The sequence below is a fragment of the Pteronotus mesoamericanus genome, unplaced genomic scaffold, assembly GCF_021234165.1.
Source record: "Pteronotus mesoamericanus isolate MK-2021 breed Mesoamerican mustached bat unplaced genomic scaffold, CSHL_Meso_final contig_246, whole genome shotgun sequence".
Classification (NCBI taxonomy): Eukaryota; Metazoa; Chordata; class Mammalia; order Chiroptera; family Mormoopidae; genus Pteronotus; species Pteronotus mesoamericanus.
Genome location: NW_026555104.1, coordinates 3,010,810 through 3,029,537, shown reverse-complemented (window position 1 = coordinate 3,029,537; position 18,728 = coordinate 3,010,810). Strand labels below are relative to the sequence as shown.

Here is an 18,728-nt window from a genome sequence, read left to right as displayed (position 1 = left end):
CCTCATGTATACCTGCCCCTCACCTGCCTCTCCTAGTGTTCAGACTGTCCCTGACCCAAGGGCACCCTCCACATCTCCTCTTCCATCCAGACACCAGCCACGGAATCCAGCTCAAGGCCACCTTCTTCCACTGCAGTCTCCCTCTGACTGCTTCATCATATAATCATCTTTCCTTTCTCAAACATGTTAAGGTGTTTTCGTCCAAACCACGGGTATAGCAGTCGGTTTACAACTGCCTTATATGTTGCTCTGATCATGTCGTAGACATACAACTTGTCCCCCAAACTAGACTACGCCACTCGACAGCAGTGACATTGCTTTGCATTCTTTTCTTTTTACCCTGGTAGAAACAGCTCCTGAGCAGGACAAACGGTAAGTGGATAATTAACTCTTCTCTTCCTATACAATGTATTAATTAATCTAATTCGGCTTCCAGCTCTACTTAAGGATCCACACCTTCTATTCTTTTTATTTTCACCAGTTACCTTTGCTCCCCTCTCTCCTGACTCCTTGGGTCAGAAAATATTGGGAAGTATAAGATACAGACATTGTCAACCTGGTCAAGATGGCGGGGTAGGCAGACATGGCTCACCCCTTCAAACACCTACATTAAAATTACAACTAAAATATAGAACCACCATCATTCACATCCATCAAAAACTGAATTGAATGGAAGTCTGACAATCACAGAATTAAAGAAACCACATCCATCCAGACTGGTAGGAGTAGCATAGATGCAGAACAGGCTGGTCCCTCACCCATGTGTGGTGGATAAAAATTCGGAAGGGACATCTCAGGAGAGAGGGGTCTCAGCCTAACACCAGGCCCCCCAGCTCAGGGTTCCAATGCCAGGAAGATAAGTGCCCACAGCTGCTGGCTGCAAAAACCAGCTGAGACTGAGTCAGTGGAAGAAACTTTTGGAGCCCCAAGCAGTTCCTCTTTAAGAACCCACACACAGACTCACCTACTCAGACTCACTCCCTCTGAGCTCCAGCCCTGGAGCTTGAAAGGCAGCAGTGGTAAACAGAGGGAAACTGAAGTGTCTGGCATCAAGAGGGGCAGAGGCCATTGTCCCTTTTCAAAACCCTCGCCACATAGAGCTGGAAAACTGGTGCCATATCTGAGACTCCATCAACCCAGCTAACTAACGTGGTTTGACCCACCTTGGAGATCCCTAGAGACTCCACCACACCCAACTTATAAGCTCACCCAAGCTGCTTTTCCATATGAATGGCTGATCTTGGCTTATGCTTCACAACTTCCTAAATCCTCTCAAACAAGCAACAGCTGGCTTCAGTGAGTCCTAGGCCTAGCACTAACAGCAGCCAGCCTAGATTCACAGCTTGGTTTCACCTGGGAATCTCCAAGTCCAGCACAAGTAGCAGCCATCTCAGATTGCTTTATAGCTCAGTCAGGGTGGCCCTGGGCAAAACACAGGTGAGGGCTTGCCTTGGCCTGCACCACCTGGGAAACACAAGGCCAGTGCACCCAATGGACAGCTACAGACCCTGTTGGAGCTCCACCACCCTGCCCTGGCACAGCTGATCCTCAATGGAGGGCAGAGGTTGGTGGTAGGTGGTCACAGCCAGTCCTTATAGCTGACTAGGCTGGGTAAATCCCTCCCATTGACCTGCCAACAACAACAACCAAGGCTCAACTACAAGAGGAGGGTATACTCAGCCCACACAAAGGGTGCACCTCGAGTACCCAGCCTGGGTGATAGGGGAGGCTGTGCCACTGGACCCTACAGAACACCACATTAGGGCACACTACCAAGAAATGGAGTAAAAGCAGCTCTACCTAATAAACAGGAACAAACACAGGGAGGCTGCCAAAACAAGGACACAAAGAAACATGGCTCAAATGAAAGAACAGATCAAAATTCCAGAAAAAGAGCTAAGCAAAATGGAGATAAATGATCTATCAGATGCAGAGTTCAAAACACTGGTTATAAGGATGCTCAAGGAACATACGACCTCACCAACATAGAAAAAATCCAGTCAGAAATGAAAGAAAACATTAATTGAAATGAAAAACAGTTTACAGGGAAACAACAGTGGGGTGGATGAAGCTGAGAATCAAATCAATGATATGGAACATAAGGAAGCAAATAACAACCAATCAGAACAAGAAGAAAAGAATCCAAAAAAATGAGGATAGTATAAGCAGCCTCTGGGACAACTTCAAGCATTCCAACATTTGCATCATAGGGGGGCTAGAAGGAGAAGAGAAAGAGCAAGAAATTGGAAATCTATTTGAAAAAGTAATGAAAAAAAACTTTCCTAATTTGGTGAAGGAAATAGACATGCAAGCCCGGAAAGCGCAGGGAGTCCCAAACAAGATGGATGCAAGGAGGCCCGGTCCAAGACACACCATAATTAAAATGTCAAAGGTTAAAGATAAAGAGACTCTCAAAAGCAGCAAGAGAAAAGCAGTTAGTTACCTATAGGGGAGTTCCAATAAGGCCCTCAGCTGATTTCTCAAAAGAAACTTTGCAGACTAGAAGGAATTGGCAAGAAATATTCAAAGTCATGAGAAGAAGGGACCTACAGCCAAGATTGTTCTACCCAGTAAAGACATCATTTAGAATCAAAAGGCAGATAAAGCTTCCCAGACAAGAAAAAAATAAAGGAGTTCATCATTACCAAACCATTATATGAAATGCTAAAGGGACTTATTTAAGAAAAAGATCAACACTTTGAACAATAAAATGGCAAAAATTACAAATCTATCAATAGTTGAATCTAAAAAACAAACTAAGCAAACAAGAATTGAGACATAATCACAGACAGAGAGAGCATTTGATGGTTGCCAGACTGGGGGCTGGGGGGAATGGGTAAAGAGGTGAAGGGATTAAGAATTACAAATAGGTAGTTACAGAATAGCCATGGGGATGTAAAGTACAGTATAGGAATGGAGAAGCCAAGGAACTTATACACATGACCTGTGGATATGAACAATGGTGGGGAGATTGCCTGAGGGAGTGGGGGTGCTGGGTGGAGGGGGGCAAAGCGGGGAAATCAGGACAGCTGTAATGGCATAATTAATAAAATATAATTTTTTAAAAAAAGATACAGACTTTTTAATGGAAATGTGCAAAAGACACTCAGGATCACTTCCTGAGGTCCCGGATCATATGAGGTCCCTAATTTCACTTTTAATCATCTGCCCTTATCCTTCACAAGATTTGCCACCGTTTGTATTAAGTATTTTGTATTGTGTATGGTATTGTGTCGATTGTTAGCCTGTTTCGCTCCCTAGATCATAAGCTCTCTGAGGGCAAGGAAGGACCATGTGGCTGTTTTGCCGCACACCCCTCACCCCCGTTGTAGGTGCTTAATGCTCTTCTTGAACGAACGGAGAGTCCAGACAAGGTATTTCAGCAGGTCTTTAAATTCTTGTTCCTCCAATTAAAAAAACTAAGAAACCTCTCTTGCTCTTTCAGACGACACAAGATATACAGAGAGCAGCTGAACCTCACGTCCCTGGACCCCCCGCTGCAGCTCCGACCCGAGGCCAGCTGGGTCCAGTTCCACCTGGGAATCAACCGTCACGGGCTGTACCCCCGGTCCAGCCCTGTCGTCAGCAAACTGCTCCAGGACATGAGCCACTTTCCCACCATCAGTGCAGGTGAGGTCCCCAGGATCACACAGGATGGACTGCGTGTCCCGAGAGGCTGGGTAAACCACCTGGGCTCTGGGTGAAATAGTAAAGGGTTGACTCTGATTCCCGATAGACAGAGGGAGGACGGGAGGGAGGGAGAGGGGAGGGTGGGGGGCGAAGGAGAGAAAGAACCATAGACGTTGACTGCTTCCCTTTGAAAGAGCTCTCACAACCACAATCCTATCACAGCCCCTAAGGCGGTGTTGTGTCTGTGTAAGGTAAGGTGATCGCCAGCATCTAGCGAGTGCTTTTTTCAACTGGACGACCTTCTCTTACATAGTGAGCTTATGGCGTACACATTATTGTTGCCACTTTCCTGATGGGCAATGGAGACTCAGAGGTTAAACAACTTGGCCAAGGGCCAGTAGTGGAGCTGGGATTCAAACACAGGCCTGCTGTCTCCCGGTCTGTGCTGTCAAGCACCGCGACAGCCTAAGTGACAGAGCTGCTTATTAGCAGAGACAAAACCAGCATCAGCTCCCCAACCAGGTGCTGCTGGAGTGTCCCTTGAAGGGCTGGCGAGCCTGGGGCCTGCGATGGCACAGGGTGAGACTGCAGCCAGCTGGGGCTCCAGGAGACCCCCCATTGAATGGGCGCGGAAGGGCCCAGGCTGCCTCACAGCGTCCCCTCTAGGGTCTGGGCCAGAGTCCAGGGCCCCACATTGTTCACTCTGCTAGACACAGCTGAACGTTCTTCCTGCCCGTCTCCTCCACAGACTACAGCCAGGACGAGAAAGCCTTGCTTGGGGCCTGCGACTGCACCCAGAGTAAGTGACGTGGCCCTGCCTCCCCCCAGAGCTCCACTGTCACAGCTGTGCGAGCACAACGCAAAGGGCCCGCCGGCCCCTCCATGGGGGTCCTGGTTGGGAGTTGCAGGGGTGTGACTCTCTCTGCCTCATCTCCGAGAAGTCAACATTTCTCCCCCCGCCCCTCCCCTGCCCCCACACAACAGAAAGTCCCTGCTGGTCAGTGTGTGGTCCGGGCACCAGTCTCCTCGCATCATTGAGAAGTTTGTTAGAAATGCAGACTCTCAGCCCTGCTCTGATTTTCTGAATCAGAACTTGGGAGTGAACAAAATCCTCAAGGGATTAGAGTGCATTTTCAGATTTAAGGAGCAGTTGTACTGGACAGTAGTTCTCAATCCTGGCCACGTATCAGAGCCTCCCAGGGAGCTCTACAAAATGCGAGGCCTGCCTTCACCTCAGGATTCGGTTCAGTTGCAAGGGAGGAGGCCTGGGCATCCACCTTTTAAACCATTCCTAGTGATTCTGATGCAGCCAAGGTTGAGACCCCCTCACCTGCGGTCAATGATTAATAGAATCAAAAAGGCAGGCGTGAGATGCAGCACAGTCCCCTCCCAGGGTGTCATGAATTGGGTACAGTTGTGCCTGGGCACCACAGCCCTCAGAGTGGCCAGGCCAGGCCAGGCCTGGACCTCGCAGCCCCCAGACCAGTCACCACCGGCCATGAGTAGCCTCATCCATTTACCTCAGTGGACCAAACACACATCAGACATTTCTCTGTGTGTCATGACGTGTTAAAGGTTTGAAAGACAGAGGTTTGTAGGCCCTGGAAAGTCCCTTTTCTTTGTCACCTGCCACTTGCCATTTTATAGAACACAGAGGTGAGTGAGACATTGTCACGACCCCTCACAGGGCTCACAGTGGGGCCAAGACAGGGAGGGTGAGTGAGGTGCCCAGGACTCAACAGGTCAGGAGGCAGCTCTCACTGGTCCGGGTCATGCGAATACATCTTAGGTGCCTTGTGCCCCCAGCCTTGTCCTGGCACAGGGGTACAGTCTTAACCAAGAAGATCAATAGATAAACTGGTCTAATGATGCAAGACAGCAGACTGCGTGTTCAGAATCTATAAGGTGCCAATGAAACGCAAAGAGAAAGAAGTTCTTAGGGAAACGTTCTTTGGGGTTTTCTGTCAATGCCTGTCTGGGCAAAACCTACACTGATGGCCCTTTTCCCACAACAGCAGGGAAGGCACTGTCTCGGCCTCCTGGGCCTCCTGGGCCTCCTGGGAACACTCGCAGTGGCCTGATGCTAAGGAATTTGCCCTGCAGGCTTTGAAAAGCACATTCTAGTCTTCAGGGAAAGAGAGAAGGAATCGGTTGGGTTTATTGAGTGAACAAAGGGTCAGGGCCCTGAACTTCTTCCCGGATGCGTGGTTAACTCACCCTTATCACCCTGACAGTTGTGAAGCCCAGTGGGGTCCACCTCAAGCTGGTTCTGAGGTTCTCGGACTTTGGGAAGGCCATGTTCAAACCCATGAGGTAAGTGACTGCTTTCCTTGCCTTAACCCCGCCTGGGCGGCCCTGGGGGAGTTTTGGCCCAAAATCAGTTTTTAAATTTTTAAAACATGGTCGAACATCTTCAAGCCAATCATCTGTGACTCTTTTTTTGAGCAATCTGCCCATGCATTTAGCTGTTTTTGGTGAGAATACTTAAAAATAGGAAGAGCAAGTCCTTATCAGGTCTTTGCTCATATCCATGCTACATACTTTACATGATTGTGTCTTTGGATCATCAGTAACCTTATGGGCCAGGTATAGTTCAAGGGTCTGCTTTACAGGTGACAGCACTGGGGCTTGGAGAAGCCAGCTCCCCCCAACCCCCCAGCCACAGACAGGGCAGCCAGGAGTCAACCTCAGGCAGCCGGGCGCTAGGTTCACACTCTCCCACTATCATCGATGCCTGCTTGTTTCTGGGTCTAGGGACCCTCAACGCATTTACATAACAATACTGGTTTTGAATGAAAAACGAGGCAATGGAAAAGGCCATAGTGAAGTCAATAATACTTTTAAATTAATTTCTCTTTTATAAGAACAGCAAATACCTGCCTTTAACATTTTGTAGTACGTGGGTGACATAGTATGTATCTAGTCTACAGAATCTGGTGTGCATATGGATTCTTGGCCCCAAAAGGGTGGAATGTCCGATTATATTTAATGTATTGAATTTTTAAAATCTCATTATATGAAACAATATATAGATTCATAGATGTTGTTTCCTGCCCAGTCTCACATTTCACTTGTCAAAACTTTTGACATGGGGCATCGTCACTGGAGCCAAGGTTAGGGTCGATGTGAAATGAGTGTTGAATTCTCCCCCATCACCGCCGCCCGTCTGCTTTAACCAGTTCTGTCAGGTCATAAAACCAGGGCAGAGTGAAGTCCACTCAGGTTAATGAATTTGTCCCAAACAAAATAAAGAAATTGAGAGGGGACCCTGACATTTGAGAGGCTATGCAAGGACTCGAACACAGAAGGACTCCTTTTCTAAGGGACAGTTTTGGGAGGGGATCCCATCTTATGTTCAGGCATACAAAGTCCTAAAAAAGCAAACAAACAAAGAGTGTGCCTTTTCAGAGAGAGCTGCAGCAGAAGCCCCGAGGGCCGAGGACCCACAGGCAGGCCCGCGACTCTCTGGCATGCCGCTCGGCGGCACACAAGGGCCACGTCGCGTTCAGGCCGTCACAGAGTTTTCCCTTATGGTTCTTCGTGCACATGTTTACTCCAGAAGCATCGGTTAAAGAGAGGAAGCGTAAGGACAGGGACCTAGAAGCGTGAGACGTTAACCACCATGTTGTACACCTGAAACTAAGACACTATTGTATGTCAACTGGAACTGAAAAAAATATTATAAAAAACATGAAATGTTAAAGAGAAACATAAAAATAATAACAAATCTTCAAATTCACACATCATCAAATCCATCAGTTGTGTTTTCTAAGCTCTAATTTTTAAAAACCAGGGGCTTCCATCAAGTAATAAACTGCACTTTCACTTGGAAGAGGGAAAAAACTACTCACATCCTCTGTGTCTTTGCAGGAAAGCAAGTGCCAGCCTCAACATCTCTGCTTTGCCTTGTCAGATAAAAACAAAATACAGGGATTGTGCAAATTAACCGGTTTCCTTCCTGGATATAAGGCAAAAGTTTCCCACATTAGGTTGTAAATGCATTTTCTCTATTCTTATGCCATAACACAAAGTTTAATCTGCAACTTTAGAAAATTTAGACCAAGGCAAAACCCAGTATTGTTTTAAAATGTATTTCTTGAAAAGATATGCATTTTTTTTCTATAACTTAAAGAGCATCTGTCAATTATTAAAAAGGGAGAGTAGACATTTGTCTTTGAATAATATAAATCATGAGCATATTAAAGGTCACATTTTTAAGGTAATAGATACAACATGCATACCATGAGAAAGTGCTTTGAGAAGCACTAATGTCAAATTAAAATGATTTTGAAATTTAAAATCGCTTCTATCATGTGCCATACAAAAATAAGGAAATGATGTTTTAGAAAATTCTAAAAGGTGTCAGAGAGATCGCATATTCTGTGGACGGAATTTGGGAATTAAAACAAGATTAAGACACAAGGCTAGTCCTTGCTGGCGGACATGTTTGGTGACGCTGACGAGGAGAGGCCGGTCCAGCCCAGGCTGGACTTTGCAAGTGACTACACCTTTCAAAAACATGAATTCAAAGTAGAAGCCCGACTTGGGGCAGCCCCTCACTGTGGTTACCAAGACTCAAACATGCACATCACCGTTTCCATGGCTGGTGCTGTTTATTTTCAGCTTTCCGCAACATTATGTTTATTTACATTTAAGTTGCATTTGCAGCCATGGTGTAATCCCAAACTATGGATTGTAAAATTATTCAATTATCATTCCTCTATGTTTATTAATGCTGATGCCCTTCATGACTGAAAGGACTTTCCTGGTCAGACACACCCATCAGCCCACCACGCTCAGGCAGGCTGAAGCTTTTCAGGAATCTACTCGAGTTAAAAACGTATATAAATCCACATCCTTTACACCAGCCTCCTCCCTCAGCCCTCTGGCTGGTCCTCTCATGACCCAGCAAGGTGTCTTGGAGGAGACGAGACAGTTCCCTTACTCCTCCCTATCACCCTAAGTCCCGGAACTCGTCTGTCCTTCAAACCTCAGTCATGGAAGTTGCATCTCTAGGGCACGTTTGCTTTTATAAAGTCCTGTCTTGCACCTCGCCTCTCTTAATCCTTGGCATCTTGGTCTCTACTGCTCCGCTTTTGTGAGCCAGATCCCTCTCCTCTGCTTGTATCTACAGAAAGCAGCTCTGTATTTCTTCCCTCTCAACTACTGGATGTTTTAAACAATCAGCCGCTGTCACCAAAGCTTCTGAAGGAGACTTGGTGTTGGGGTGCCAACACGGCCGTGTCTCGCAGGAAGCTGGGGCCCTATTGCTGTGCACGCCTCCTGGCCCAGGGAGCCACAGGCCACGCTTGATTTGTCATCCTGGCAACTCTGCGTGTATTAGCATACATTAAAAGCATAAAAGTGCGGTTTCCTTTCCCTCCGGTCATGCTCATCAGCCGTCTTCTCAGGCTCCCAGCTGAAGTCTGCGTCCAGGGCATGATTCCCTCCTTCTTTTCAGACAGCAGCGAGATGAAGAGACGCCCGCGGATTTCTTCTATTTCATTGACTTTCAGAGACACAATGCTGAGATTGCCGCTTTCCACCTGGACAGGTAGGGTCCGGCGCCATGGAGATGGCACTGACCGCAAGGGCCGATCTCAAGAGGGGCCGCTGGGCACACACACAGGTGGGCCCTCCCTGGAATGTCTTCCTTTTGGCTCTTTATTTCCTTCATGTACCTCAGTGATGCCTCGAACGCAACACATCCAACCCAACCCCATGGATTGGCTCAAGCTGCCATCTTGAGCGTGATGTTGCCTATTGCTCTAGTTTCCGGGTCTGAAAATGGGGAGAATGCACCCACTCCCATTTAGCCAAGGAGACTCAAGGTTGTGATATTAAAGCACTTCCTAAACTCCCTGGCTCCTCCCATTTGCGCAGTCATTGTGACGCAAGGTGTGGTCTGTGCGTGGCAGGCCAGACACCACCTGGGCGCTTTTTAGCCTTACCCTGCACCCACTGAATCAGAGCCTGCATCTGAACAAGATCCCATGTGACTCATATGCACATGGAAATATGAGAAGCTGTAGCCTAGAACACAGCTTGGATGGTAGAAGTTTTGCCCAAAAGGCTTGATGGAATCGGGATTCCTCTTCTGCCCCTCCTTCTACCTGTTCCGATGTGGGTTTGCCCTGGGCACCGTCCACTCAGCTCTGCAGAGACCCCCGCAGCTGAGCATGGTCAGAAATGCCAGTCCATTTTTAATGTGTGACTATCGAACTCCCTGGCTATCTCTCAGATCTGAACAGAGCTCCCTCTCTTTCAGGATTCTGGACTTCCGACGGGTGCCACCAACAGCAGGGAGGCTAGTCAATGTCACCAAGGAAATCCTAGAGATCACCAAGAATGAAATCCTGCAGAGTGTTTTCTTTGTCTCTCCAGGTAGAGTGCTGGCCAAAGCAATCTTCTGGGTCTAAGGACACAGTAGGCCAACGTGGCCGCCGTTACGGTCAGCAGTGGTCTGTCCTGCCAGTAGCAACATCCATTGCTGGGATGGGTGTATGTTGCCATCCAACACTCCCCCCACCAAGTCCCCCTGAGCTTCACACAAGAGGGACTGAGGATGGGAATAGGTCATACCTGAGATCCTAACTAGCCTGGGCAGGCACCCCCAATGACAATGCCGACCTCCCCGGAATGAGATGTTACCTGGACAAAGGACACTCCAATCATATGGATGGGAGGCAGTGGGGCTGGGTCTCACACTTTCTCTGCTCTGAGACATTTGAAAATTGGCACTCTGGATGCTTGGTTTAAGAGCATTCACCATCTAGAAAAGTTCAGGGGTCCCCTTCCCTCCGAGTGCGTTTCTTGGGGCAGGAAGACGATCTGCCTCCAAGGCCCTTCTCTTATACCTCCTCTCCCCTGTCCCATCCTCCAGCCAGCAACGTGTGCTTCTTCGCCAAGTGTCCCTACATGTGCAAGACCGAGTACGCTGTCTGCGGCAACCCCCACCTGCTGGAGGGCTCCCTCTCCGCGTTCCTGCCGTCCCTCAACCTGGCCCCCAGGTTGTCTGTGCCCAATCCCTGGATCCGCTCCTACACGCTGGCAGGAAAAGAGGAGTGAGTTGGCCTGCGGCCACTGGCCATGCACATTAGTCCCTGAGAGTGACCACAGTTCTATACCAAGGACTGTGGCTAGCCTGGTTTTTGGACCCTAAAAGCTACCTCAGTCTTCCTTTGCCTCATCTCATACCGATCCTGGGACCACCTGGCCTGTGTTTATTCTCCCCTTAGTTCATTTATTCGGTTATAAAGAGCCTACTATGTACCCAACACTAGGTGCTGGAGGATACAGAAATGAAAGACACAGGCTCTCCCCTCAAGAAGCTCCATGGTCTAGCTGGATGGTCAGAGAAATAGCCAGATTCTGCAAACACAGTGCAAGACCTGCTGTGACACAGAGAAGCATCGAGGAGCCCACAGGGGACACCTGGTTCCCCTGAGTAACCCTGTGAGGCCAAGGAACCCTTTGTTGTATCCCCAGGGCTTAGCATACCCCTGGCACATAGTAGGTGACCAATTCATATTACTTGACTCAATGGATAGGTTCCCAATGCTATTCGTTAGGATTAGTAACCCAGAGAGGTCAAGTTCTGGAGGACAGGACAGATCCTGAGGGATCTGAGAAGGCTGAGCGCCCACCGATAAGGAGGGACATGGCTGGGGGCGGGGATACAGGGAGAGGAGCGTGTGTGAGAGACAGAACGCGTTGTAGGGGGACGGGAGACATCTCAGGAGAGCTGCCGGGCCCGAGGCGCGGTGAGAGGAGCTGCAGAGGAAGCAGGTCAGGGCCACGCAGCCAGGCTGCCCCTGCTGCCTCGTCATCGCCCCCCGGCATGTGGTATCCCAGCTATCCGTGGGATGTCCAGCACAGTGGACACTCAGGACACGTGTCCTCAAAGGACCCAGAAAATTCTCACCACATGGACTCCGCGGCCCCCCACATCTTCGCCCAGGGTCCACCCCAATGTAACCAGTTACCGCCTGCATGCCCAGGGCAGGGTTAGCGAGGCAGGGATTTGGGGGGCGGGAGAGGTGTGAGGAGGGCCCCCAACACCTTGCCATCTTGGCTCTTCCAGCCCCAGGACTGGTTCTCCCCCTCAGGTGGGAGGTCAATCCTCTTTACTGTGACACAGTGAAGCAGATCTACCCGTACAACAGCAGCAACCGGCTGCTCAACATCATCGACATGGCCATCTTCGACTTCCTCATCGGTAGGTCCCATGCCCGGGGCTCTCGGCAGAGTGGGCTCTGCTGCTGGTCTGGGATCCTCCCCGACCTTGGGCACGTTGCAGCCCAGACCATGAGGGCAGAATAACCCCACATTGCCCATGGCACAGAAGTGGCAGAGGTCCCGGGGGAGAGAAGTTAGCATGTTCCCCTCCTGAAAGGGGACGTCACTCTGAAGGCAGAGATACAAGCCAGCCAGGCCCAAGTGGGCCTCAGGTTCAGGCCTCGAGTTCAAGTCACTGATTCCCTTGACCAAGTGAGGGGAAACCAAGAAGGAAAAGAGTAGGGTGCCCAATGAATGGGGAGCTATGGGAAGGCCTCGGGAAGGGGCTGGTCATCCACCTTGCATGTCCCTCAGGGGCCCCGGAAGGCTGGGGGACAGAGTTCTGAAGGCAGCCGGCGCACACATGTGCAGATCTGAAGTCCCACAGCACCCACCCCAGCTCACTCTCACACCCTATGGGGAGTTCACCCTTGTCTGCTTACTACAAGAAGCCTCAGTTGAGGAGCCCCGGTGAGGAAAGGCAACATCAATGCAGAGTGTTCGAGTCCCAGTCCGGGGGCAGGGGGAAACAGTGAAAGCCTGAGATTCGCAAAGTCCACACTGGGGTTTGTTGGTTTGTTTAGCTTCCTTCTCCCTCAACAACATCCCTAATCACCACGGGGAAATGACAGCTTGTGTCCCTGGGTTTGACTCTTTGTCTCAACTGCTCAAAGGCCTCCATGCACTAGAAAGAAAACAGAAGGTCCGAAGCACCTGCCCCCTGGCCTAGGGGCCTTATCTCCCGAGTCTTCCTCCTTTACAGGAAATATGGACCGTCACCATTATGAGATGTTCACCAAATTTGGGGACGATGGGTTCCTTATCCACCTTGACAACGCCAGAGGGTAAGTGTCCCACCGCTCCCCCTGGCAAGCCTCACCCCTTGCAGCTGCTCAGGGGAACCAGCGGCCCGAGAACAAGGGGCTCTACGGTCGCGTTCCGTCTCCTTACCCTACTTGTTTCATTTCTTTTTTCGCTTGATCTGTGTGAAGTACCACTTGGCCCAAGAGCACTAGTGAAATAATTGGAGTTTTCCATATTTTTTTACTGGAGGGTTCACTCCTGGGGCAGCACGTGGCTAATCCTGTCCGGGGGGGGCCCCCCCCTGCAATTGGTAAATGAATGAATGGATGAATGGCTGCTTGGTTTGAATATCTTTGGGGAGAACTGTGTGACCTGACTGAGGACAGGGGCTGGAGGGGCAGCTTCCAGGATCCCTGGCATTTTACCCCAAGCTGTGCTTCAAAAAAAAAAAAAGGCTGAGGGAGAGAAGAGGGAATAAGCATTGCGGAGGGAGATGCTGCCTGCCACCCATGAAAACCTGTCTTCTCCTAGGTTTGGACGACACTCCCATGACGAAATCTCCATCCTCTCGCCACTCTCCCAGTGCTGCAGGTGAGCTTCCGTTTAAGGGCAGGCCACAATTGTGACACTTCATCCTACTTGCAACCAAGTTCTGAAGCTCTTAATCGGTTTCCATTGGTTTGGGACACAGGTGGGGAGAATGTCAGGAATTACCACGGACAGAATTTTCCCCGACGACAGCTGAGATTCTTTCATCTTTCAGCTTGGGATGAATTAGGATCTTCAAAAAAAAAAAAAAACCCTTCAATCACTGACTTTAATCTTTAGCCCCCTCAGATAATCATCACCCACTCTAGCAGAGCTTGTCTTTGATATGACTAACCAGACCTCTGCTTCGCCCAGCGCGCGTAGCAGCTCATGAATATTACTACTTGATCACCCTCGAAGTAAAATTCTGACTGCAGTCCCACAAGCCCATGTCAGATTGAAAGAAGTACTGACACCTTTGGTCACCATTTCTCTAGAGGATCTCTGACCTACTTCTCTCTCTGGTCTCACCAGGCTTGTGAAATTGTCCAGCTGCTCAGCCACAGTTAGAGCTAATTCGAAATATGTGACTCACACTTAGAAAATCATCTCATTCACTTTCACCTGGAACTCAGGATGAAGCCTGAAATTTTCTTTATTCCCTTCTTGGGTTCATGGAAACCCACCTTCCTTCCCACCTCCCTTCCTCTCGTCCTGAGGAGGGCAAGCCGTTTAGGACAAAAGTCAGACAATGAGGCTGCTTACACATCTGAGTCCAGGTCACATTTCCATGAAAAGCAATCAAAATCCTGAGGTCGGGGCCAGTCCCACCCCATCTTCATCCCTCTGACTTGGGAATCAGACACCGAGAAGTATTATAAAGTTGCCAAGAAACTGGGAGGCCGGCAGTACCCAGGGCTTTTGAGATGGCAAACGTCATCGATTCACTACTGGAAACCTCTCGTAGCCTTAAGTTTCCCTGGAAAGTCTTTATCGCTTCGGATTCCCTTAGCAATGTCAGGTGCATACGGTCCAGAATTCCTGGGGGGCATTATGACGAGTAGAACATAAACGACTGCGCAGCCCTATGACCAAGTGTCAACTGGAAAAGGGCTGCAAAATCCTGGGTCATCTTTTAGTCATTCCTTTTTACCTGGTTTTCATTGAAATGTGCTTGATAAGACAATTCAGGGAGAGGCTCTCAGAACATCAGCTACAAAGACTTCTTGTGGAAGAAGTGAGCTCAGGTAAGTTATTTTCTTTACATTTACTTATGTGGTGCCTGACTTTGTCCTCCCAGGATAAAAAAGAAAACACTTCTGCACCTGCAGCTGCTGGCCCAACCTGAGTACAGACTCAGTGACGTGATGCGGGAGTCACTGCTGGAGGACCAGCTCACCCCCGTCCTCACAGAGCCCCACCTCCTTGCCCTGGACCGGAGACTCCAGACCATCCTAAGGACAGTGGAGGGCTGCATCAAGGCCCATGGAGAGCACAACGTCATAGCCAATGCCCCAGCAGGACAGTCAGCCCCAGACTCTGGCCAGGCTCACTTGACAAGCTAGGGGCTGGATGAGTCCAACTGCAGAAACTACCCCTGGAGCCAGCATTGGACTCAAGTGTGGACCACTGCATCCACACGTGCCCCTGCGATGCTGGAGGTCCTGGGGCATGAGCTCGGGAAGCAGGCAGGGCATTGGGATGATTCGGAAGCAGCCAAAGAAGTGGGCTCCACCGGCCTTTCCTCCTTGGTGTGCCACTTCTCCAATGGACGGCCTTGGCTCCCTCTTGCCCCGGAAGCACGGCTTCACCAAGTCCATAGATCAGCTCCTGGGCCAGCTGGGAAATCGGGATAAATCTGGGTGCATGGAAGGCATGAAAAGTTTGGAAGCCTTGTTCCCACAAGAGTATTAACTGTTATAAATAAAAGGACATCCCATGGACATCTAACTAACCTCCGGATTCTTTGTACCTACAAGGGTAATTCCCAATCCAGGTAAAAGCATCGGGCATATTGTAACCAACAAAGAAATCTAAAACTACCACCTCTCAAATTGGTTCAACATAGACCTCACACTTTCTACTTACACTCCAGTCACTGTGGCCCAGTCTGAGGACAGCGATCATTATTGACCGATCCTCTAATTTCTAAGAAACGTTATTACAAGAGGTAAAAATAACAGAGATCTGCTCAGAGTATGAGAAAAGGGATGTTTTGATCTGAAGACTATGTAAATTACCAATTGAAATAATATCAAGCGTGTCAAAATGAGCACCCAAAAACAGGGAAAATTTTAATGAAACGAGGGTGGTCTTGAAGGTGGGGCAGCACAGAAATGTGCCTGGCAGGTGTATGAGCCCGGACTGAGGCAGGAGAAAGCGCGGGCCCACCCCAGCTCAGGCACCACAATCTTCCCTGAGATCCAGGAATGGTCCCTCTCTTCCCCCCAAGAGCAGCAGGGGCCACCTGGAGAGGTCTGGCGCGCTAGGCTCCCTTGTCAGCAGTTTCCTCGAAAAGGATCAAACCAAGCTTACTTTGCAAACCTCCCACAGAAGGGGTGTATCGGGGATTCCCGTCTCCCCCACATTCTCCCTACTGACTTGCTGACACCTGAAACTCCTTTAATAGGGAGCTATTTCTTATTCCGTAATTCATGACTAAAAAGACAAATGCCAGGAAAGTATTCTTACTATAGTCAACAAGTCAGTCAACAAATAAAAACTTCTGATTATGTTTCAACTTACAGAAAAAGGCCAGCAGCTCAAATATAGTACAAGTGTGAGAGAGGTAGAAAAAAAGCTGTCACTGAAGAGGATACAAGGTCATGAACTAGAGAAGTCATCCAAAACTTCTGCAATGTGTCCAAAGGCGGCCCCGACTGGACAACAACAAGGGAATCTCTGCCGCACCCTGACACCTCACAGCACATTGTCCCTGACCCTCCTGTCTCTACCGCCACCATTCACTGAGCTCTAACTACAGGTGAGAATGGACACACGGTTCCCAATCCCCCCTCACCCAGATAGAATCCCCTACTTCCAATGCACACAGAAGAAAAATTATGCTGAGATTAATGAAAAGCACACAACTCAGTGACTTAAACCTATTCCACAATGTTCTTTCCACCGTAATACAGAAACCCGACAGAATCTTGCCCAATTTATGAAGTTGTATTTCTTTCAAAAAAATTTTTTTGATAGACTTTAGAGGATGAGAGAGAAAAAACACCCCATCATTTTGTTGTCCCACTTATTTATGCACTCATCGGATGGTCTTGCGTGTGCCCTGACCAGACAGCAGACCAGCAACCTTGGCATATCAGGACAATGCTCTAAGCAACTGAGCTACCTGGCCAGGGCTGGAGTTATATAAGGAAAAAAAAAAAGTCAGCTCATTAATAGAGGACCCTTAATTGCACACACTTCCCTTACAGAGGAAACTACTACAGCCCAGGGCTCCCCATTTCATGAACTGTTTGCCTGCTTCAGGCCAGTAATTCCCTGTGGAGGGACCAGGTAATTTCACACACAAGGGAGAGAGATGTCCAGGCAGAGACATTCAAAGAAGAGCACGGTGGCCTGGGACTTCCAAATTGCAAAGCCTCCAAAAGGCAAGCTGTAGCTCCATCAGAGAGCCTTTCTTAGGACAATACACTGGTTTTCCAACAGCCTAAAATACAACTTTTGGTGTACTTTACAAACTGAGAGAGAACTGAGTTTGACCACAATGTGCAGACTACCCAGATACCTAATTATTCACTTATCTTAAACATTCCATTAAGTTTTCACTAATAACAAAATCAAGACTCCATCATTTGTCAAAAACAGCAGAAAACAAGACTCTCTTCTTAGAACTATTATCAAGTTCTTCTCTCATGTTCGTTTTGGACCATTGTTCAACTTGCCATGACATAAAAATCCTCCTGTCTCTATGTAGAAGTTGTTCTTGTTACTACTGACAGTGAACTAAAAAGTGAAAGGGACTTCTACAGCATAACCTGGCGGAGAAAAGGCATTTGGAGGAATTCACTGTATCCTTCCAGAAAGTCAGGAGGACACTTGAGTTTGAAGACTGTAAAAAATACAGCTGATTCTCTTATTTGTGCTAGTTTTACGGTCTATAAGGTCAACAGACACTAAATTAATCGATACTGCACCATTTGCTCCTAGAGGAAATATAAGGGTTTAGGTTCCTATGAACCTCTGGTTACACTTTTATCAGCCAATCAATATATAATCTTGTTTTATGTGTTAAGGTGTGTTAAAGAAACCTTAACATATAGTGTTGATTCATTAGCATTAAACTTGTGGTCCACAGCTCTGTATGTAACTCATGCCTGAAAGAAGCTTATTTAATACACTTATTTTCCCCATAAGGCACACCACATCCTTCTTGCCTGAGAAATGCTGGCCAGCACTTCAGCACTATACTTGGTGGTCATTTTAAACAATGAAATCACCGAGAGAAAGCACAAAAATGCAAAAAACAAAAAAAAAAAAAAAAAGGAAAGCGTTAAATAAACCATGAAAAGGACATCTGATTATAGTCTGAGAGCCCAAACAACAGGTAGGGCATCACCTCGCTCAACCTGATTGGGTCACATGCATTCCAGGAGACTCAGGCATTTCAGGAGACTCAGTCTTTTACCACTCATGTCTGGAAATGACTGTGAAGGGCTGTGAGTACTCATTTTGGGGTTACAAATAAATGTTTTAGCCAAGTGGGCAAATACACAAAATTTGTAAATTCAGTATCTGAACAAGAATCAACTGTATCTCATTTTGAGATTAACATAAATGACAAAAAAGCTCTCCATCTAGTGGTGACTTTTAAAATCAAAAAGCTACTTGAGCTCAACTGGCAGAACTATCACAAAATGAAAATAATTACCCATTAGTGGTTTTGGTAGTCACAGCAGAATAGAGTTGAGTCACACCTCTGAACTTATGCCAGTAAGCAACTTCTAACTTTATGGGTACACATCAATACTAGTGTCTATGTAAAAGTTCCATAGTTTAAGAAGCAAGATCTATGATTCCCCCTTTTAAATTCTTCTATTTATAGCATTTACTAATCACGATAATGATAGCTACTTTGGGAGATGTATTAAATGGTGACCTAACAATTGCTTCTCAAGGTTGTTTTACCAAAAGGGTTCAGCTATTAATTTGTGGTTGGAGATACAGCAGTATTAAGAAAACTAACATCATGCTGCTTCAATTTTTAAATGTTAATTATTTAAGTCATTAAAAAGCAAAAAACAATTCCATGTGAGCCAATGTTTTAGAGTGGGGATTAAACTATAACCAGTCAGTTAACCTAGGAAAATTTTTAGTTGTATTCTAACTCTGTTTTTCCCACTCCGGTGAGTCAAGGGAAGGGATTACTGAATCTGGACAAGCTGTTACAAAGCAGTGCAAATTAAAGGTTGTTCTAGATACAACATATCTCCAACTCACTGGATATAAAGAAATTAATACTGATATAC

The 18,728-nt window shown here is 47.8% G+C and overlaps 1 protein-coding gene across 3 annotated transcripts in view; it reads left to right on the top strand.

The window, feature by feature from the left end:
- FAM20A (FAM20A golgi associated secretory pathway pseudokinase) overlaps nucleotides 1–16,445 on the top strand; it is a 35,283-nt gene extending 18,838 nt beyond the window's left edge. The window contains exons 2-12 of one of the 3 annotated variants that reach the window (XR_008529101.1): nucleotides 3,446–3,630; nucleotides 4,379–4,429; nucleotides 5,865–5,943; nucleotides 9,092–9,184; nucleotides 9,899–10,014; nucleotides 10,514–10,694; nucleotides 11,739–11,848; nucleotides 12,671–12,752; nucleotides 13,243–13,302; nucleotides 14,540–15,235; nucleotides 15,987–16,445. Coding sequence is in view for 1 of the 3 variants with exons in the window: in XM_054573086.1 (XP_054429061.1) it covers nucleotides 3,446–3,630; nucleotides 4,379–4,429; nucleotides 5,865–5,943; nucleotides 9,092–9,184; nucleotides 9,899–10,014; nucleotides 10,514–10,694; nucleotides 11,739–11,848; nucleotides 12,671–12,752; nucleotides 13,243–13,302; nucleotides 14,540–14,804 (1,222 nt within the window). In the remaining 2 variants the exon portion in view is untranslated. Of the gene's footprint in view, nucleotides 1–3,445; nucleotides 3,631–4,378; nucleotides 4,430–5,864; nucleotides 5,944–9,091; nucleotides 9,185–9,898; nucleotides 10,015–10,513; nucleotides 10,695–11,738; nucleotides 11,849–12,670; nucleotides 12,753–13,242; nucleotides 13,303–14,539; nucleotides 15,680–15,986 lie in introns of those variants that run through there. The other 2 variants (XR_008529102.1, XM_054573086.1) reach the window with 2 other exon arrangements.
- The last annotated feature ends 2,283 nt before the right edge of the window (nucleotides 16,446–18,728 follow it).